At 44.0% G+C, this 23,383-nt stretch overlaps 1 protein-coding gene across 1 annotated transcript in view; it reads right to left on the bottom strand.

The window, feature by feature from the left end:
- RIC8B (RIC8 guanine nucleotide exchange factor B) overlaps positions 1-23,383 on the bottom strand; it is a 303,924-nt gene that overhangs the window by 164,583 nt on the left and 115,958 nt on the right. Inside the window, exon 4 of the mRNA XM_069228354.1 lies at positions 11,991-12,085. Coding sequence (XP_069084455.1) covers positions 11,991-12,085 — 95 coding nt within the window. The remainder of the gene's footprint in view (positions 1-11,990; positions 12,086-23,383) is intronic.

Here is a 23,383-nt window from a genome sequence, read left to right as displayed (position 1 = left end):
ACGAATACCCACACCTGGTATTATAGCTACGGCAGAACACAAGTCTGCCATCCGGTAGGAATATTTAGCAGGAAATGCTTTTGGCAAGGGCGTGCCTTCAGCCGTGGCTGTCACAGTAGCCCATATTTCATTGTCCGGTTTTATTCTAGAACCAGTTACTGCAGCAACAGAAGCCGTAGCTACTGCAGATTTGGCTGCTTCATCAGCAAGCGTATTTCCAGCAACGTGAATTCCAATGTGCTGGTGTCCAAGTGTGTGTACAACATGGACATTTGGTAGCGTTTCCTTCAGATCTGCTACTTTCCCCCATAGTAGTCTGTGTTTGACGGTGTTACCTTTGGAATCTCTGAACCCATTCTGGCGCCAGTAATGCAGATATTCATTGAAGGACTGGGCACAATAGTACGGATCACAGACAATCAGCGTTAGCCTATGTTTTTTGGGCCCTCCTTTTACCTCTGCACCTGACCGGCCCTGTGTTGCTGGTGCTGAGGGCTGGGGTTGCCTTGAACCCCCCCAACAGTGGGCTGCCTATGCCCAGGAGACTGAACTTTCAAGTGCTTTACTTACCTAAGAAACTATTACTTACCTCACCCCGGAACTATTGATTTTTGCACTGTGTCCACTTTTAAAATAGCTTATTGCCATTTTTGCCAAAACTGTGTATACTGTGTGAAGTACCTTACAATTTATGTACTTACCTAAATTCTGAATCTTGTGGTTCTAAAATAAATTAAGAAAATAATATTTTTCTATATAAAAACCTATTGGCCTGGAGTTAAGTCTTTGAGTGTGTTTTCTCATTTATTGTCTGTGTGTGTACAACAAATGCTTAACACTGCCCTCTGATAAGCCTACTGCTCGACCGCACTACCACAAAAAAGAGCATTAGTATTATCTAATTTTGCCACTATCAACCTCTAAGGGGAACCCTTAGACTCTGTGCACACTATCTCTCAATTTGAGATAGTATATACAGAGCGAAATTCCTACAAACATGAATAGAAAAAGTCACCTTTAATTAAACAGGCAAGCATTTAGTATGTGAAGACTTCTAAACATATTTGATGTGAAAGAAGGTTGCAGTGCATGGTCTGATAGAATATAAGCATGCAAATATTTCATCTAGCTTCCGTAGTACCGCAGATTAAGTCGAGTTCAAGTATGTGAATAATTCAGACCTACTTTAAAGCACCACTGTAGAAATGTGACTGATTTACGGACATAATAAAGGGTGGGGTAAAGTAATTTTACAGGCTAACGGAAATCTTAAGTCTAGACATTAAGAGACAAAACCATAGATCACAATTTAGGTTAGAATTATGGATTACAGAGAAACATTTCTCAAAATGTAGATTACCTATACAAAAATATAAAAGAAGAATTACAAAGGCAAATTCTGGTTTACCGTATACACCAAGGACAAAGACTAAAGGCACTACTCTGGAGAAGAACGAAGCAAAATGAAAAATAGCTACTGTCTGTCTCCATGAAAACAGAGTAAAAGGAGATTTTTCAGCAACATAGGCCAATCATTTAAGTTATTTGAGACCAAGATGACACAATGCTATAAGAACAATGATGTGTATTTATCAACATAAGAAGGTAAATCAGTGCTGGACTCGGTTTCAGTTTCACTGGGCCCCACTGAGCCAAACTAACAGACACTAGCTGGCGAGCTCTACTCAGTACCACACTACTGGGACTGCATTTTTTGTTGCAGATTTGTCACTGAGCCCACCAAAAATAAGAGATTTAAATAAACATACAAGAAAGAGTGGTGTCAGAATAATTAGAATTATTCACTATAATTATTAAGATGAACAGGTTTGAAACAATGGATGAAGGAAAGACACAATATGCACTTTGATAAAATTAAAGTTCAAGGTATAGTGATAACAGTACCTGTGTCCAGGAGAATAGGTAAAAAATGATGGGACTGATGTGCGATTGTGGAGTAGCAAAGTAGTTGGTGTTTAGTGCACACCGACTGATTTGCGACCACACCTTCATTGTGAGATGCATGTAATTTACTAATCAGTTTCACTACAGAATGCCTATTTGCATGGAGGTCCAAAAACTTGGGCCTCATTAATATTTATGATGCAGTAGTACCTTTGTGATTCTGTAGCAGGACCGGAGGCTCCAATTAGGCTCTCTCCATATTTACTACTCCAAAATAGCAGCCAATAAAAAAACAGTAAAAATATATAAACAAACCACATTTTCCCATACGACTTTGAACCACATCTCCATCACAGTCCACCAATAGAGTATAGACATAACCTACAAAACAAGGAAGCATCATCTTGACTGACTCTTTCTTTGCTGCTCCACCGTCAAGATAAGTGCTTCTCCATGTTATATGCCATTTGATGTGTTTTTGGTATTGCAGGACAGTTTAATTGATTCATTTGGTTTTCCTTTCAGGTACGAAGGCTACGCTCTTTCCTCTGAGCGTGACCATTTTAAGTCAGTTTCTTCCCTTTCCCCCTCTGTGCGTGTTGCACTGTGTTTGTTTAGTCCTATCCCTGTTGTTCAGTTTGGGCTAATCCTATTCCTGTGCACTTCTGCACGACCACGAGTTTGACTGCAGCCCTCCAGAGAGCGTGGATGCGTGCATAGCTCATTAGGACTATACAGGCGTCCCTTTGAGAGGTTTGGCGACACAACTTCTTCTCATATTCGACACCTTCAGTGAGAACATCGTGCTGGTGCCGCCTCCCCCGAGCTCAAATAACAGGGGTGAACTCGGCAGGCAGATAATAAGACTTGGGGTGAGTCGGTTTAAATCTGGACATTTGACTGATTTGAGGAGTTTATTCTCATATAACAATTTTTGGAACTGCTATTCGTGACAGCTTTGATAGCAGAAAGGAGTGTCTAGATGCAGTTTCTTCGGTGAGAAGGTGAAGTAAAGGATGCAGAGGATTCCTGCTGGAGTCTTGCAATCAGAATCTGAAGAAACATCCAAGAGAGAGACCCTAAATAGCCCTGAAAGGCAGATTGGTCAGCCAAACAATCTCTCTTCTGTGCTTCTTGGACTTGGCCCCATCCTTCCACAGGTTTTCAGGTCCAGGAATCTATTGTTGGTGTTCTGCAGTCTCTTTTGGTTCTTCCATAATCTTCTTACTCATGTTCTTGTGTGTTCTAGGAAAGTAACTGTGATTTACTCCTGCTTTGCTGGGCTCTGGGGTGGGTTCTATTACTTACCTTTGGTGTTTTTGAATACTCCCAGTGCCCCTCTACACAGTAAACTAGCCTAGGTGGGAAACCAACATTTGCATTCCACTTTCTTAGTATACAGTTTGTGTTCCTCCTGGGCCCACTTTTAACTATTGTGATTTTCACTATTTGCACTGTTTTCTAACTGTTTTTACACCTGATTTTTGATGTTAGTGTATATAGTTTGTGTATTACTTACCTCCCAAGGGAACATAGTTTCTATGGTATTTTTTGGCATTTGTGTCACTAAAATAAAGTACTTTTATTTTTGTAACACTGAGTATTTTCTTTCATGTGTTTGGGTAGTGTGTGACTACAGTGGTATTTTATGAGCTTTGCATGTCTCCTAGATAAGCCTTGGCTGCTCAGCTACAGCTACCCCTAATTAGCCTGGCTTCTAAACACTGCCTATAATTCACTAATAAGGGATAACTGGACCTGGTATAAGGTGTAAGTACCTTAGGTACTCACTACAAACCAGGCCAGCCTCCTACAATTTGTGGCCTGCTATTTGCTCCCATAGGCACCAAATACATTTGAGTATTCCAGGGCTCCAATAATCATCTCCAGTGTCATTTATTCTGCACCTCCACTTTCAATTCTTGACCCTTGCTTCTCTCTAGGAAATAGAAGACTAAGAGGCTTCCCCTCTTGTGCACGTTTCTGATTATGAGCCCTTTGATCCGGGCCTTGAGGTTTATGGACCTAAAGAAGATGAGGAATATTATTATGATGGATTTGTTGAGGTCATTGACCAGTCAGTTCAATGCACTCTTGACAAAGCCCTTACGTCTGTCCTTTAATCCATTTCTAAATGACTGGATTACCTTTCTGGACATCCTGCTGCACCCTCTCCTACCCCTCCAGCTGGTTCCTCCCAACTTCTGTATCCTGTCCCAGATCCCTCCTGGCAACATTCCAATGCCTATAACAAATTGTTCCAAGGAGTTTTAGGTGAACATACCTACAACACCCAGAAACACTCCAAAACCCCGACTCCTTTATTGTAATCTGGCTCTGATACAGATACTTCTTCTTCTTCTCATCAATTTAAAGCTCTAAAAGCTCCAAAAACACAAATGTTCTTCCTCTATCCGCTCCCTCCCCGAACCCCTTCATGTTTGAACCCTCAGACATTATTCACCCCAGATTCTCTGAAATGGTCCCAGCCCCTGCGGTTGCAGACTACATGCAACACCATCTCCGCAAGAGCATTGAGAAAGAAGTCTGTGCCAGACTCAAAGCAGAGTATTCTAAGCCTAACCTGCCCCACAAGACAGCAAAAACTACTGACATTGAATCCAATATGCTTACCTTGCTAAAGAAACTCACCAAGGAGGGAATAGACAGAGCCCTCAGAGCTTGTCAGGATAAGTTACTGGACATTTCTGGCCCATTAGCAAAAACTTGCAAATTGGCCCTCCACTTTCAAGACAGGGGTACCCCCATTAATCCCGATACTCTGGCGGGGTGGACTCAGCATGTGATCTGTCTGCTGGGCAACGCTAACTGTGCTTTGCCTTCTGGAAGGTGGAAATCAGTGCTTCTGAGAATTGAACCTCAAATTGGTGGAACTGACCACTGTTGAACCTGGTCCTTTAGGCGAGGGTCAATTGTTCGGCAACAGATTTGTCAAAGACATAGGTAAATTTGTGAACACCTTTGCTTCACTGGACAAGGCCTAGTTTTCTCTGAAAAGGTTATCAATCCACTTTTTGGCCAGGTTGCTCAGCCGCTTCAACCAGCAAGGTCCTCAACTAGGTCTTATTTACCAACATAGAGGCTTCTGGCAGGACCCGCACAAGCAGGCTTCTTCGCCTCCAGGTTCTTGGGTTGCAGATTATATCCCTTTGCACACAGCTGGGTTAAAATCTTGACTGATTACTGGGTGTTGGACACAGTCCAAGGTTACTGTATAGAATTTTCTAAAGTGCTTATTCAAATTTCTCCTCCCTCTCCTCTCCATTTTCCCCAACTGGACATGAGTTTCATAGATGCAGAAATTCAAGAAATGTTGCCGAAACAGGCTACTGAAGTAACTTTTCCTCACCCAAGTCTTTTTTTTCAGCAATGTGTGTCTGATTCCGGAAAAAGGCGGCGGTCAGTGGCTGGTTCCAAACCACAGAGTTCAACCCCTAGGTGGTTTACTGTCATTTCAAGATGAAGGGTATTCACCGTGTTCATGAGACCTACTTCAGAAAAAAAGATTGGATGGCGCGTCTAGAGCTCAAAGACGCATACCTATCTGTTCCTATCTTTCCTCCACACAGGCATTATCTGCAATTTTAATTGCGGAATCAATGGTATGAATACCTCACTCTACCCTTGGGCTCTCCTCAGCCCCTTGGACTTGTCAAAACTCATGAAACCCGTGGTAGAACATTTCAGAGAGATGGGAGTTCGTATGATCGGCTATCTAGACAACATAATTTTTATGGCACAAGACAAGGTTCAACTGCTGATGCATCTGTCGTGGGCAGTGTCGCTGTTGCAAGATTTGGGGTTCATAATCTATTATCAAAAATACATGATGATACCTTTGCAATAGATTGACTTCTTGGGGTTTATAGTTGGCTTTAGTCAAAACTCAACTTCTCCTTCCCCCTCCAAAGGTGAAATCTTATCAAACGGGAGCAGAGAACGACTCTGTACAATCAGATGGTATCTTTGAGATCTCTAGCACAGACTGTGGGTCTGGTATTTTCTACAGAAGAAACCTTTCCTGGTCCATTACACTACAGAGCCCTTCAATACTTGAAACCCCATCATCTTCAGAAAGTTTTGACCTATGATGCTCAGGTTCCCTTGTCTACAGATGCTCAGGAAGACCTCCAGTGGTGGCTTCTTCATATGGAAGCTTGGAATGGCATAGACATTTTTGAGGCAGTGCCGGATGTCGTCACTGAATCAGACACCAGCCATTGGGGCTGGGGAGCAAGGTGCAGGGATTTTTCCACAGGCGAGGGCTAGTCATCAAAAGAATAAGGGCTTCATATAAACTGCCTTGAACTATTGGCAGGGTCCTTCACGATAAAGTCTCTCTCTCCCAAGAAAAGCAATTGTTGCATTCTTCTGCAGCTGGACAATGTGTCCCCAGTTTGATACATCAATCAATTGTGAGGGACACTAGGTCTCACCTTCTAGCCAACATAGCCAGGGAATTTTGGCATTTGTCACAGCCAGATTACATTGTTAGTGGAATTCCTTCCAGGCAAGAATAACAAGGTTGCAAATTCAAACTCTAGGTTTCTGGGGAATTCCAGTGACTGGAAGCTCCATCCGAGAATGTTTCAGGAGGTTGAATGTTTCCAGGGTCCGTGCCAAGTAGATCGTCTGAATGCTCAAAAGAAACACTTTTACAGTTGGAGACTGGACCCGATGGCTCTAGCCACAGATGCTTTTCTGCAGAATTGGTCAGGTCAGGTGAACTATGCGTTGCAGGTTTTGCCATGATCCCGAAGGTCGCAGCTGAAGTCCAGTGGCAGTCGACTCTGTTCTGATAACTTTGGTCTGGAAGACAAAATCTTGGTTTCCGACTCTCTTGGAGATGTTGGTGTCTCTTCCCTTGTTTTTTCCTGTATTTCCACATCTTCCTTTAGATCCGGTGGCTCTCCTTATCTTCTTCTCCTCCAAGGCCGGTTAGTTTTCATGGCTTGGAAAATATTGAATGACATGGTCAGAACACGGGCATTTCAACAGGAGCTTCCACTTTTATAGAACAAGCTTGGGCTCCTTCCACCCACAAACAATATTCTTCTGCATGAAAGAGATGGGCCATGCTTCTTTGTTTGGTTTCAAGTCGAAGGGTGTTGGATGAACAGGCCCTTGATTTAGCAGGTAGGTTGCTTTCATCTCATTGATGATTTAAAAAAGGATGAAGGCTATGTTTAAGGCTATTGACTATCAGGCTTTTCCTCATAATGCAAAACTATATGTAGGTAAATGTTTGAAGGATTATGAGGAGCGCACTGTGAATTTTAGAGCTGATTATTTAGGCTCTCTTTTGTTAGAGCTTCAGAAGCCCTTCAGACCGCGACCTTGGCCCACTGGGTTAACTGGGTCATGGCAAAGGCTGGCATTCATGTACCTGCAACTGCAATGTAGGAACCACCACTACTCTCGCACAGCAAACCCCCAGCCAAAGACTTGAACTTGAGTGCACCCTGCTCAACATCCAATCACTCTGCAAGCATGCCTTAGAGATCTGGGACATAATCACCACCCTCTCTCCTGACCTAATGTTAATCACTGAAACCTGGCTCACCCCCACCTCTACCCCACACATCATCACCACGACACCCCTGGTTACAAGATGATTCACAGCGACTGCCCCAACAAATAAAGGAGTAGCATCACCATCATACACAAGGACTCACTCCACTGCACTACCTTTGATGACGACACTACACCGATCATGGAACACCTCAACTTTCAGATCAATCTGGACGCCCACACAACCATAACGGGAACCCTCCCTTCAGACGCCCATGGCCCTGCCACCACTTCTGCAACACCATACCGGACTTCACTGCTACCCTGGCAGTCGACTCCAACCACTACATCTTCCTAGGGGGCCAGGAACATCCACCTTGAAGACCCGAACAATGCCAACTCCACCTCACTCCTCGAAAAAATGAACATCATTGGCCTCACCCAGCTGGTCACCGCCCCTATGCACAGCGCACGACCCCAACTTCCACACCAGTGAAAGAACAACGTTCTCCCACCCCACTAAAGTAACATGCACCGACCACAACATCGTACACTTCACTTCACCATCAACCTACAACATGATGTCACAACGGGTCTCCACACCCTCTCCTGACACAACTGGGGAAGAGTCTCAGAAACTCCCTGGATCACTGCCCTCAAGAAGACCAGACCCAGCGTCACTGACACCCTCAAACTCCGCATATAGAATCTCGCCAACTAGCTTACAACTGCCGCTGACACTGTAGCCCCCCTCAAAAATACCACCAGCAATAAACCCACCAAGCAAGCCACATGGTTCATCCCAGAACCTCAGACTCTCAAAAAACACTGCAGGAAACTAGAAAGACACTGGCGTTCCAACAAGACCCCCGCCAACCTCAACACCTTCAGATCCGCCCTCAAGCATACCACCTCCGACCAAGAAAAAAGCACTCTCCAGCCGTATTGAAGCTACCACCAACCACGACAAGAGAATTATTCAACATAGTCAGAAAATTCTCATGCCCTTCTGCCACAAGGAACACAATCCACCCCTCCCAGCCCCTCTGTGACAAGCCATTGGACTACTTCCATCACAAAATCTCCGACACCTACAGCAACTTTAATACCCCAGCATGCCAACCTCGATTACACTCCCCCAAATCCTCCCCCCCCCCCCCTGAACCCACAACTTCCCCCAGGTCAACAAATGGAAATAGCTACACAGCTCCAGCAGGGTACAGCAGACCAAATGATTTCCTGCAGGAGAGGGGTGCAACCTCCTCTCCTTCGGAAATAGGTGTTACTGGGCTGGGGAGGGGTAGCCTCCCCACGCCACTGGACTGCTTTGAAAGGCACATTTGGTGCCCTCCTTGCATAATCCGGTTTGCACCAGTCCAGGGACCACTGGTCCCTGCTCTGGTGTGAAACACACAAAAGAAAGGGGAGTGTCCACTCCCCTGTACAGCTCCACCCCTAGAGTGGTGCCTAGAGCTCCTTCAGGTGGCCTCTTGATTCTGCCATCTTGGAGCCAAGATGGGCAGAGGCCTCTGGGAGCATCTGACTGGGTAGGCCAGGTAGCTAACCTCAGAGGCCCCTCCTGATAGGTGGACACTCTAGAGAGTAACCAAACTCCTTTTTTGGTTATTTAGGGACTTCCTAGAGGGTGGGTCCCCAAATTCCTCATGCAAGACTCCACCAGGACATCACTGCAAGACATCTTCTGCTCCTGGCCTCTAGCACCGTTGCTGGGCTATACAGGAACCGAACAAGACTGCACTGATGAGAAGACTTCTCCTTGGAACATTGTTTCCACAGCTCCTGTCAGCATTTGCAACATTTCCATGGCTGTGCATCCTCTGGGGTAGGCAAGCCTTTAGCTGCACCAAGAAGCAAGAAGGAATCTCTCTTGGAGTGAAGGAGTCACTCCCCTGCATCCGCAAGCACCTAAGGCAACAATGTCCAGCTGGTGGGATCTTCTATTCTCCGGATCTGTGAAGATTCTCCAACACCAGTGGTGGTTCTGAGAGATCACCTGGGTCCTCTCTGCCTCCTGTCCAACGTGGGAGACAGTGAGCCCTTACCTCTACCACTTGGACAGAATCCCTCTGCACCACAACTGTTGCACCAACCAAGGCTGGTTGACTCCTGCTCTGTGGGATCTTCAGGCTCCAAGGTCAGGCCTCTACTGAAGAAACCCTCAGTCGACCCCAACAAGCTCAAAAATTACTGTATGATCTTGATCCTCCTGCTCCCCACCAAAGTACTGGAAAAACCCATCAACCGTCAGCTCACGGACTACCTCGAACACAACAACCTGCTCGACCCGTCCCAATCGGCTTCCGACCAAACCACAGCACAGACCCCGACCTGCAGCAACCGATAACATGAGATGCCGGCACGCAGCAACCGATGACATCAGATGCCTCCGAGACCTTGGGGGATCAGCAGCCCTCATCCTCATCGACCTATCTGCAGCCTTTGACACTGTCTTCCATCATTCACTGAGACTTCACAGCATTGGCATCCAGGACAAAGCACTCAACTGGATATCCTCCTTCCACACAAGACAAACACACCCAATTCTCCTCCCAACCTTCATCTCTGCCCCCAAAGACATCATCTGCGGCGCCCCCCGGGCTCCTCCCCCAGCCCCACCATCTTCAATGCATATATGACTCCGCTGGACAACATTGCCTGTACCCATGGACTCAACATTATCTCCTTCAACTTTCAAAACACCGTGACAGATATCGCTGCCTGGATGAGGTCCTGCCTTAAACTAAACTCTGACAAAACAGAGATTCTCCTCTTTGGACACAAACCCTCCCCCTGGGATGACAAGTGGTGGCCCAACACCCTCGGCCCCCCACCTCCACCCACAAGTGACACACGCAACCTCGGAATCATCCTGGACTACCATCTGATCATGAAGCAACAGATCAACGCCATCTCCTCAGCCTGTATCCACATCCTTCGCATGCTCACCACGATTTTCCGTTGGACACCCATCTCGATCAGGAAGACAATTACCCAGGCCCTCATCCCCAGCTGCCTCGACTACAGCAACACACTCTATGTTTGAACCACCAAACAGCTCCTAAACCACCTTCAGACCATCTAGAATCCTGCAGCAAGACTCATCCTCGACCTACTCAGAAGAACCAGCATCAATCCCATCTCAGGGCTCTCCACTGGCTCCCCGTACAGCAAACCTCTTTAAACTCCTCACATACACATACAAGGCCATCCACGGCTCCAGACCAGTCTCACTTTCCACTGACCTACCGGAGAACTCCACTCAGCCAACCTCGCCCTGGCCCACGTCCCCCACAGCAAACTCCTTGAAGACGCTCATTCTCTTACCTCACCGCCAAGTCCCGGAACGACCTCCACCTCCACAAAGCCCCCTCCCTGAAGGACTTCAGAAAACCGGTTAAGACCTGGCTCTTTGACGACCACCACCACCCCCAACTGAGCGAGCCCAGCAGCACAAAACCAGCACCTAGAGATACCAGGGGTGACAAGCTCACGCTTTACAAGAACCCCCTGATTTTACTGATTCTCACTGAATGGATTCCTGGCTGTGATCAGAAACAAGGCTGAAGTGTTTGGGAGATTCAGTTCCTGCTGGGTGTCTGTTCTCTAATGGCATTCTGTGAATCTACAATTTATGAATTCCTGGTCTGGTTGTTCTTTCCTGTGATACACTTTGGTTAAGAATACAAGTTGGACTGTTCTTAACACAAAGAAAGAGGCAGTCAAGATGGTGCTTCTTTGTTTTGTAGGTTATGTCTATACTCTATTGGAGAACAGTGATGGGGTGACGCTGGTTCAAAGCCTCATGGGAAATGTGGTTTGTTTATATGTTTTTACTGTTTTTTGATCGGCTGCTATTTTGGAGAAGTAAAGAGTGAAAAGCATAATCCTCGCCTCCGTGTCCTTCAAAGAACCTAAAATTCTTGTTGCAAATGCTAGAAAATGTTCTACTCCCTGCAAATAGCTGTGAATTAGGGCAGAAGACTTCCATCCCTCCATTTGCATTCCTTGAATGCAGACATTTTGATTTAAAGGAGCCCCCATCTGTGATATCGACAGAGAAAACCATTGCTTGCAACCATTGCTGAAAAACATTGCTCGCATTCAGTAGATGACATCAGGGTGTGGCGCTGGTGACCCTTTAGATCATTGTCTACTCATCCATGGCCAAAGCACACAGTGTATTAAATCCCCATCGGGAAGTCTCTATCAGATTAATGGCTGTGGCCACAATTGTGATCCCAAACCACTGATACATGCAATTGCAATTCAGTAGGAGGACGACGCCCTTTTCAGAGCTGATACTCCAAATCACAATCTAAGGGGGGTTTGCAAGTGAGCAGTTTGTATTCACTGAGGTACCTAACAATAAATGCGAGTAAAGGAGTGACAAGGAAAAAGTCCTAAAGAATAGAAGGCACACTCAACGGATAGATTGAGTATTCTAAGAAACGGTCTGCGTGGACCTGAAAGGAAATGGTATTTATCATGAACAACAGTTAAGATTACCCAACAGAGGGAGTTGTCATACCAACCTGTGCAGCTCTTCGGTTTTATCTTCAGTTGGTCCCTTTGTTAATAGACAATGGCGAAGTATAGCAGCCATATACCGAAACTGATGAGCATCGTTCTATAAATTCAGGAAAACGGAACATTAATGTTTTAAGACTGCAAAGCACATTCAGAGTTCAAACCTCTGCGCATTTAATATTTACAAATTAAAATTAAATATTTTTCACCTCTGACTTTCTGCTCTTAGTCGGTCTTTCTGATTGAGGGATGCAGATCACCTCTCACGAGGAAGGTAAGACTGTTCTGCCTTAAGTATTTACCGTCAATATTGCTTTAGTTTCTGCTACACAATTCTTGCACCCATTTTTAAAAAAAAATCATCTTTATTCAAGTGTGGTCAAATCGTTCAATATATAATCAACAAGGTTGCAAGCATCAATAGATGGAAGTCAGCAGATGAGTATAATAATATTGTCTCAATATTACTAGTATTTAAGCAAATGCTTTGGTGGCTAAAAGGGTACTGAGACAGTATTCTAACCTATAATAATCAGTGAACATTTAAACCCCCTAAGGGAAAAAGGGAAAAACAGCAAAAATTTAACATGAGCAACATGCCCCCTTCTCCCCACTCCCCAAATGCGACCCCGCAGCTGCTGCAAGGGTGAGTGGGAGACTCAGTGCCTAAAGTCAGCATTAATGCAGGCATCTGGGCAGCATGCTAATTATCCAATGCATCAAAAAGGAGGCAAGAGCCAGTCCAAGGCACCGGTAAACTAAAGAAAACATACGAGCCTCGATGTTTTCAGCATGGTTTCCGGACTACTTTATCTTTTTATTTTCCACGCAGCGCAATTGCGCTGGGGTTTAAACAGCGCGATTGCGCTCAGTTTTATTTCTTTTAATTTGTGTGTCAAGAAAAGTCCGGTTAGGAGTTTACAACGCTAATTAGCTCTAGCTCGAGCAAATGCGAAATCCGTTGCATTGCAAATGCTTGTTATTTAATGTATTTATTTTACAGTGTTTGCCATGCATAATGGTCTTTATGACATTCTCGTTAAGATTAGAAAACAGTACATGGTTATTAAGGTAAAATAGGCACCGAATAATGTAAAGCAGTAGGCAACAGGCGTGGTTTGCAGGTCAGGGGATTTTTTTCACAGATACAACTCCACTTCGAGACAGTGACGCGTACTGGCATTAGCGCCAAGAAAAACTGCACAAACAAAACTGACAGTTTTAGTTTCCAGTGCTGTTATAAACAGCTGCAAATGACCTAAATAATGAATCACCGGGCCCCATCTCGCAGAAAGTACAGGTGGAAACTGGAGGGCCTGGAGATTCGGTCCCATGTGTCCTCATTCACTGGTTCTTATTTCGCATATTTTATATATGCTCTGTTCTGCACAGTCTTGCCCCGATGACCTTGAATAATTTGTTAACAGATTGTTTTAAATACCGTTTTCCTTTAATTTATTGTTTCATGTGGGTGATTTGTGAAAGTCTATTACAGAGAGTTTGCGCAGAAAGGTTTTTTTCATGCAACATCCATAAAAAAAAGATTTTTTAGATCAAAACAGGACCTCACACATGAGAAATAGGCGTTCGCCACACAGATTATTTGGTGATATTAGTGAGTTGCTGCGGTGTTATAATATTGAAGGCAAATGTCACTATCCCTGAATATTAAATGTAAACACATTTGTAATTTGGATGAGTGTAACTGTGCACTCTCACTGACCTACCCAAAGAGGGCATGAAAGAGTTGATACTGAGTTTAGGACTGTGTGTAGTGGCCATACTGGGTGCAGGTCTTTACGTCTCTTGCACCTCACACCGCTCTCAGCTTGCAATGACTGTTCCCTCTCCATACTTGCACGCCCAAATGAGTATAATGGCCGACCTCTTCGCTCAAAGAAAGCCTCTACATCTTAGAGCGCTCAGCACCACAGTATGGTGTCATTTGACACAAGTTTGTTAAAAAGCAACAGAGCTCTACAGGACTTCTCTCATCTTCCTGTATTGATCCGCTAGTTTATGAACCTATTCTTTAAATGAGGAGCGTCGCCTCTGCAATTTGCACCTCCTTTCCTGCACTCAAGGTGCAGCTGCTCAGTGGTCTGATAATGCTAATGAGCTGGTGATACATTGTGAGCTCTGACCTTCACCATATTTCATTACATGTATAATGCAAAGCTATGAAGGAGCCATAGTGGCAAAGGGACCTCATAGCGCTACTGCATTTAATTACCAAGACTACACCTACAATCCTCCCCTACTGTATAAAGGCCCAGGAGATCCAGCTTGAACTGAGTTAACTTCCATTTACACACACGAACCCTGCTTAATGTGCACACTTAATAACTACTTACCAACTGACACACAACAAACTTTGATGTCCAGGGGTATTCGCAATTTAGCACCTATGTACAGGGGCAAGTCAGAACGCCAGCTACTGTTCTGAGAAACTATAGTAAGTATACCCATACCAATAACAAGCATAAACAGGATCATGGTGGTCACTTTAAAACCTCTAATGAAAAAAACCATGTCTATCAAATCTTCCATAGTAACAATCAAAGAGGACAAAGCAGAAATGCAGATATGGTATCCATCGCCTCATCTTGATTCCAGTGGAAACCAATGAGACCACTGAAGCCTAACACTTCAGTATATCGGAATGGGAATGCAAACTCTGTAACTTACATTGCAAAACCACACAAATGAAAGACAAAAGTAAGGCCAACAATGTCTGCTTTTTCAGCATTCTGAAGAAACTTGAGGAAGAAAAAACACATATCTTGATAGTACAATTCCAAACTGGAAAAGCTTAAAGGAGAGAGGGTGGGAATAGTGGTGTTCACAACCAATAAACACAATTGATCAGACCATTTCTTCCTCAGGAGACTACAGGGGAAGTCAAGGAACCATTATATTCCAAAAACACATCTCAGCCACAATACTGAAGATCCGGACTGACAAGTCTGGTCAATGTGTATTTGCCAAGCACTCTGTCTAACGCTCCATAATGATTGTGGTATTTAAGCCCTCTTCTTTGTAAACCTATCAGAAGTAGGTAACAGAATCTGGAAAGTCTAAATCAATGATTGGTGGTGACTGGAATCTTTATCCTAAAGCACTAAGTCAGATCAGGTCGGCCAAAGACTTATGGAGGGAGGGGCAGAGACTTACTAAGAAATCTGATGACTGACCATGCCTCAGTAGATCAGTGGAGAGAAGCCAATCCAAGTGAGGGAGAATAAACGTTTCTATCCTAGGTTCATGGCATATACACCAGAATTTAATACTTTCTAATTTCAGGTTCCCTGCTGCAGAATGCTGCAATGATCAGGATATTACACAGAGAACTGTCAGACCACACACCAGTTCAAATTCTGTTAGACTTGGGACACATAGATCTCCTGTTGAAGAGATAGCAGATGAAAACGTCTTGGTATTGACACCCAGAACAAATATTTTTCCCATGGTGGTTACCTGCGTGTAGCTGGGAGACTTGCAGGTTCTGTCTCTTCTAACCAATTACGTATGGGTAGCAAGAAAAGCATTCGACAGAGGTTGTATGATAGACTTCGTTAAATCATGGGAAGAGGCCACTGAACACAAACACCCCAGAGGCACTTATCAGAGGCCAATAGCTAGCGACACTTCTCCTACCCCATCTAACCTAACGGTGCTAAAAAATGAAAATATAACATATCATTGTATACCTCCAAATCTGGATATGACCTTTTGTGCTTTATGTGGCACCAATATAGATGTGGTGGGAAGCCTGCACGTTATCTGGCACAGAAACTGAAGGAAAAGGATTCCAAGTCCACCATCTTGGCTGTCTAAGCCACAATGGGGGGAGGGGGACCTCATTCTCTTGATATCACAAAATAATTTCCCATACACATCCAAGGAGAAGTAGCAGTTTTGAGCCAGTTCAACTTCTTTTGGCTTTCTCAAAAGGCAAGTGTCTCACTAGGAAGAAGAGCCACACTGGGAGAGTTCTCAAAGGTCATCTAAAACATGGAAATGGAAAAGGCTCAGAGTGAGGATGGATCACCTGCCAAAGTTTACAAGACAGATGGGATCAGATTGTCAACACACATGCAAAAAGTGTACCAGTAAGCAGAAAGATTACTGGATGACTACTGCCAGAATTTAGAATTCCCTTACACAGAAAACAGGCAAATATCATTTCCTATGCTCAAGCTATCAGAAACAATCTTTGATTAATATCAACACTAAGATTTTAGAGAATGTCCTAGCACAAAGACTTAGGTCAGTAATACTGGTGCTTCTGCATCTATCACAAATGGCCAATGTCCCTGGCTGCACTGCCACAAACAGCCTGAGTACTTTACAATCTTGTCTGGCAGCTACACAATGACATGTACTCTATAGTGGCACACTCTAGGGATGCAGAAAAAACATTTGACGCAGCAGTGGAGTTACCTCTTGTGAACTCTGCATCAGATAGTCTTTGGTCTTAACATCACTACCAAGGTTTAAATGGCTGTACAATTACCTTCTTTTCTAGTGATTAACACTGATACCAGCATCAAAATAAAGCAATATGCAAACCATTCACAATTCTACTTGAAAGTCACCCCTCCTTCCGAAATCAAACGCCTCAAACCCTGCCTGGATATCTAGCAACCTACCTGAAGCTCAAGTGCACAAAGACAGAATTCCTGTAATTTGCCATGCTCCACAAGCAAGAAATGGTACAAAGCTGGCTCAATGACATGAACCCTGAAGGCTTTGAATTCTAACTTTCATCCAATGTCAAGTTACTTGGATTCACCCTGGATACCAACCTTACCCCTCCCAAGTAATGCACTGCTAAAAAAATGAAGATAGCCTGGTCTCTCTACTACAGAAAGGGAAACTGTTCCTCCAAGAAATTAACTTCAGAACTGTTGATCAAGCCCTCATATTCTCACATCTGGATAGTGGTAACATCTAGATAATGAATTCCGAGACTCCACATCGGTCTCCCTTAAGGGCATCCTCCATGTCAAACAGGAAAGTGCATTTCGGAATCTTATACTATTTCCCAGGGGACACCTTAAGGCTGTCCATTATCACCGTTATTATTTGTTTTTGCAATTGAACCCCTAGCACAACTACTGCAACGTAGCGCACCGGAATGGGGCATCCCGCTTAGAGGTGAAATAAAGGCTACGTCTTTATATTCAGATGACATGATAGTATATTTTTGGGACTTACGTCAAGCTATGTCTGCAATAGCGGGCAAACTGACTGCGCTCAGCAGACTCTCGGGTCTGCAAGTAAATGCTGCCAAATCATCTTCTTTTGTATTTCAACATACTTTAGAACGGCAGACAGTGGCACTGGGAGAAGCTCATATTCCAGTGGCAATCTGCATGTTTCGCTATTTAGGTATCTATATCGATAGAGACCTACATGATATATTAGATGGTAATTTGCCGCGGGAGATCAATTCCATTAAGACACAAATAGCCTTCTGGAGTACACTGCCCCTCCCTATAGCGGGCAGACTGGAGCTGACAAAAATGGTCCTCCTCCTGAGGCTCCTTTACTATTTCACCAATCTACCAGTGGTGGTTCCGGCCCCAGTGTTTACCACCTTAAATACTTTGTTGATTGAGCTGGTGTGGAGGTCAGGGAGTCGTAGGATTGGCCTGAAAAAACTGCAATTGCCGGTGTTGGGAGGTGGAATAGGAGCCCAGGTCCTTAAGGTGTATTGCACAGCAGCCCAACTGCAGTGATTAGCGTATTGGCTAGAGGGATACAACTTACACGGAACAGGCTATACACCTGCTCAGGTACAAAATGGACAGCTAAATAGGCTGTTGCGCCCGAACACATCCGTGCCACGCCATGTCCTCATTCTGGTACAGGTGGCCTTGCCATATTGGCGAATGTCCATGCGATATACACATATCCCAGTTCCATACGCTCCTAATATACCATTGAGAGGGATTCCACTGGCAATGGGGACCCTATCAGTACAGAGATTACAGCCTTCCAGATTTAAATGTATTCAGTTCTCTATATTTCATTGGACATATCTTACCCCACATAGCATCAATAAATTATACTCAGGAGCAAAGGCAGGCTGCCTCTGCTGCCAACAAACGAACGCAGATCTATTATATATGCTATGGCATTGCCCTCAGTTACAAAATTAGCACAAGTACTCAAACATGTAACAAGTCATGATTTTTGGATAACACCAGATGCGTGTATACTAAGTCTCTATTCTCGATCGCAGAAGACAAGCGTGACTACACGTTTTGCAGACTTGGCGTTAATATTGGCAAAGCGTGCTATTAAGCGCCAATGGAAATCACCCGTTTCCCACCAAGTAGTGCAGTGGAGAATGGAAGTATTGAAGTGGGGGCAGGCTGGAAACGAAGCACTGCGTAGGGAATAATATAGGTGGCTACGCAAAATCCTTATCTCCATGGAGTGGGATACGTATTTAGATCAATTTCGCACACAGGCGCAGGAGGGCACGGATTTACACTCTTAAACCATGTAATTCAACAATATAAATCTGAGACTCGGCACCATTGCAATCGGTACGATGCTCACTCTCACATCATAACCCCATCGAATACATATATGGTAACATAAAAAGGCCCAGTAATATACATAATACACAGCCTAGCCACAACGGACTTATGTTTACCACCAGGCTCCATCCAGGGATGGGATGTTGGTTTTTATTTTGTTCTATATGGACAACTATAGGAGACGGTGAACTGCTCTTGCTCGTTGGGGAAGTTAGTGGGAGGGTGGGGGTTTTAAGACAGTTTGTAAACACAGTGAAATGATTTCGTACTGCAAGAAACAAATGGTTTTGTGATTGTAAGACACACTACATATACAATTACATAACTGTGTATTACTGTAACTTTGTATCTGTTACAAAAAATAAAAGGCAATAAAATTTGTGAGAAAAAAAAAAAAGGGCATCCTGCATGTCGCAGCATGTCTCATCCACCGTCTGACAAAATAGGATATCACCACCATCGTGATAGATCTCCACTGGCTCCCCTTGCCGACTGCATTATTCTCAAAACCAGCTACATCATTTATGAAGATATCACCACCAGCAACCACGCCTATTTGACCTACAAGCGCACCATCTCTGTTAGCTCTCAACACATACACGCCAGAACATCATCAGATTGGAGACAAAATAGTGTTAAAAAACAGAAAAAGTAAGGAAGCAGGCCTTGACTATCTATGCAACCAGGATGTTGGACAACACCTCTGATCCATCCAGACCACCCCTACTCTGCTCTAGTTCAGGAAAGAGTTGAAGACACGTCTGTTTAAAGATCACTGCATCATGATTCAGTAACAGTCCACAAACCAGATACCTCTCAAATCACTTGTTGACTGCATACTTGCCTTTGGTCTGTATAGCGCTTTGCTGCCTTTTATCTAGGTTACAAATACAACATACATATATACATACAATTATGGTTGCTTTCATCAGATTCTTTGGATGGTTTCAGCTTCTAAAGAACCCAGCTCCCATAGTATGGCTGGGAGGACCTATTGCCTGGTAGCTTTTGCTACCTCTGCAATTTCTAACAAATCTTCATTGGTGAGATGGTTACATAAAACAGCTTGTCCTGGGATGATTTCAGGAAAGATCTATAACCTGCAACAGTTCTTTTAAATAGCTCGCCATAAATGCAGCTCTCTATACATGTTAAGAGCTTAGGTGGGTGGCCTTTCATCAGTATTGCCAAGGATATGTATTAGAGGCACCTGTGGCACTTAAGGCCAGATGTAGAAAGCGTTTTGCATGGCACAAACTGCAAAATTCGTGGGAATGCGACTCGCAAATAGGTAGTGGTGTTCCCTTCCTATTTGCTACTCGCACCGCGATGCAGAATTGCTTTGTGACCGCGAAAGCGGTCGCAAAGCAATTCGCAGTTAACACCCACTTGAAGTGGGTGCTAACTCATTCCCCTTTGTGAATGTCGCTAAAAATATTTTTTCAGAGCAGGCAGTGGTCCAATGGACCACTGCCTACTCTGAAAAAACGAAACCAAATGGTTTCATTTTTTTTTTTCTATTGAAACTCGTTTTCCTTTAAGGAAAACAGGCTGCAATACAAAAAATAAAATGCTTTATTAAAAAGCATTCGCAGACATGGTGGTCTGCTGTCTCCAGCAGGCCACCATCCCTGTGAGTGCAGGGAATCGCAAGGGGGTCTCAAATTGCTCAATACTCCTTGGTTATTGATGAGAACACTAAACACTACATCACCATGAATAGCTTGAACAACAAGAGTGCACCACAAGCACTAAGGGCCAGATGTATCAATTTCCGAATTTGCGATTCGGAAATTGCGAGTCAGTGCGACTCATAATTTCCGAATCGCAAATTCGGATGCAGAATGGTGTCTCAGACACCGTTTGCAAATCGCAATTGGGTTGCAAAGACCCACCTCATTAATATTAATGAGGTGGGTCGCATTTTGAACTGCATTGCGATTCCCTTCACTCACAGGGATGGTGGCCATGTCTGTGACTGCTTTTTAAATAAAGCATTTTTTTTTTTTATTGCAGCCCGTTTTCCTTAAAGGAAAACGAGTTGCAATACAAAAAAAATAACGAAACCATTTGCTTTTGTTTTTTCAGAGTAGGCAGTGGTCCATTGGACCACTGCCTGCTATGAAAAATCATTTTTGGCAACATTCACAAAGGGGAAGGGGTCCCCTGGGGACCCCTTCCCTTTTGCGAATGGGTTACCACCAGTGTGACTCTGGTGGTAACTACGAATTGCTTTGCGACCGCGTTCGCGGTCACAAAGCAATTTAGCATTGCGGTGCGAGTCGAAAATAGGAAGCGGACACCCCTTCCTATTTGCGAGTCGCATTCACATTTTGCAAGTCGGTATCGACTCGCAAAATGTGAATGAGCATTGTGATGCGCGTTTTGCATGGCGCAAACTGCGATTTTCGCAGTTTGCGCCATGCACAACGCTACCTACATCTGGCCCTAAATTTCACAGTTTTCGTTTAAACACACTGAGCTGTTTCATCTGTTACTCTGCCATTAAGTCACTTGTGCAAACACCCTTGAAGGTAATTCAAAAGTGATTTCTACTTTGATCTTTAAGCTGTATTAAGAAGTTACTTAACTTCTGCTGGATACTCTATCTAACCAGATGCAGATTCCTCACCTTAAGAATACTCTCAGGCACTAGGCTATCCGTAGATTTTCAAGCAACAGATCCTGCACGCCACCAGGAGTCTCTGCAAGTCTGTGTTCACTCCGCAGTGCCCCAGAAGTGACAAATCTGAGCCGTATGTAGGCATCACGCCCCCAGACATTGATGGCAGTTTGAGTATTGTTCTTTTTCAATGGCATCAGACATGAATCAACCTAAACAAATTGATGAATTCCAACTTGGGCCATTTTTAGGATATGCAGTTGTTCACACCAAATAACAGAGAGGTGGGAGGGAGGTGAAGAATCTGGTGTTAGGCAGAGTATCTACCAGAAAGAAAATTACCAAAGGTAAGTAACGTCTTTTTTTGATAGTTACTTCTAACTGCAGATGTCTTATCTTAAGAAGTAGCATCTCCCAAAAAGTGGAAGGTCCCAGGAATAGACTCAAACACAAAAAATTCTATATGACCAAGTGGGCAAAGCATTCTCTGTCTGTTAACCTGGCATTCACAGAAGTAATGCTTGATGAGCATAGGCCCTGACATTCATTGTGAAGCCTGGAAGATGTCTAACACAGGAAACCCCACCCCTTGCTAATGCTGGCAATCTGAAGTCTGGTGAAATGAGCCTGAAGGCCTTTGGGGGTTCCTTCTAATTCAGAGCACAAGAACTTTTTATACACAGGATGATCCATCTTCACAGAGTTCCCTTCTGTACCGTCTATTTTTAGCAGTAGCAATCCCAATGCAGAACTGCTCATCCACAAACTACTCCTTTGTATGTTCAACCTAAAAGCTTAAGGCTGGCTTGGTGTCAAGCCAAGGAAGTCTCTTCTCTTTTTTTCGAGGGATGAGGCAGGGAGAAAAAAAGCAGGCTGATCGACTGTCATATGTGACAGAACAATACCACTTTAGGTAGAAAGTCGGCCTGGGTCCTCAGCTCTAATTTCTGTGGGGTTGCTTTCACGTAATTAGGCACAACTACACAGTATTTCAGCATGAAATGCATCCCCTCGTCAATTTTTGGAAAGAGCTGCTCACGTTGGGATGTTTTTGCAAATTCATAGTACATTTTTATGGTGAATTCCTTGTAAATATTTTTACGAGTGGTGCATAATTACACAAAGTGGAGTAACACCTGGAATTTTGTGTAATAAGCATAACGCAAAACTCCCCAAATTATGTTAATTACGCCGGCGTAATTTAGATTTTCCCCAGGCCTGGAAAGAATGTAGTGTAGAGGCAGAACTGACAGTACATGCATCTCACTAGCACGATAAGCAGAGGTTATTCCAATGCAGAACACATTTTTAATAATGAGCCGCAAGGAACAATTGTGCATAGGCTTAAATGTGTAAATGTGCAACGTTGGACTCAAATTAATGTCCCACTAGGATTGCCACCTGGCCAGTTTTCTATCGGTACCACTGGTATTTCAATGTCCCAGCCAGTACAAAAATACCCATTATTAGCCCTCCTTCCTATGTACTTCAAACAACAAATGTAAATAGCAAGCACTTCTAAATGTCTTCTAGAGCTACATTAACGACCCCGGACTAATATTTAAAGTAAATAAAGGCAGAAAAGTCATGTTACATTGGTTTTTGTTTAAAGCAGCATGAAAGGTTTTGAGGTGGAACACATTTGTTAGGCCTTTCAGGAAATGCATCAATAGGCGATTTAAAAAGGGAAGGCAAATCCGGCAACCATAAAAAACCTGAAAGAGATGACATATAGACCTTTAACTGTGTCCACTGCAAAGTCTTGCCAGACCAAAGATAAATCAAACACCACATCAGAATGTAATGTATCTAGGATCATAATTATGGTGCCTACACAAGGCTACAAGCATTTCTCAGTGTCTAGAATAGATAGACTTGGTTCAAGGACATCTAACTCCAAAGATTACGTCCACTCCTAATAGCAAATCAAAACTGCTCGGACCTCCCCTGTTCCTGAGACAGGAGGTCCGGCCGAATGAAATGCCGGATTGGAGGGCAAATGCTCAGGCTCATGAGATCTGGGTACCACACTCTCCAGGCATAATCCGGGCCAATAAAATGACTTGTGCCCAGGCTGTCCTGCCTTTCCTCAGAAATTGAGGCAGAAGGGGTAAAGGCAGGAACATGTACAGAAACCGGTGCTCCTTCACAGGTAGAATGTGTCTTCCTGGTGGAAACTAGGCATGCAGTAGACTCAACCCTGCAATTTCTCGACGGTGGC

This window comes from Pleurodeles waltl, chromosome 4_1 (assembly GCF_031143425.1).
Source record: "Pleurodeles waltl isolate 20211129_DDA chromosome 4_1, aPleWal1.hap1.20221129, whole genome shotgun sequence".
NCBI lineage: Eukaryota > Metazoa > Chordata > Amphibia > Caudata > Salamandridae > Pleurodeles > Pleurodeles waltl.
Note: the sequence above shows the minus strand (reverse complement) of the source record. Positions and strands in the feature narration are given on the sequence as shown.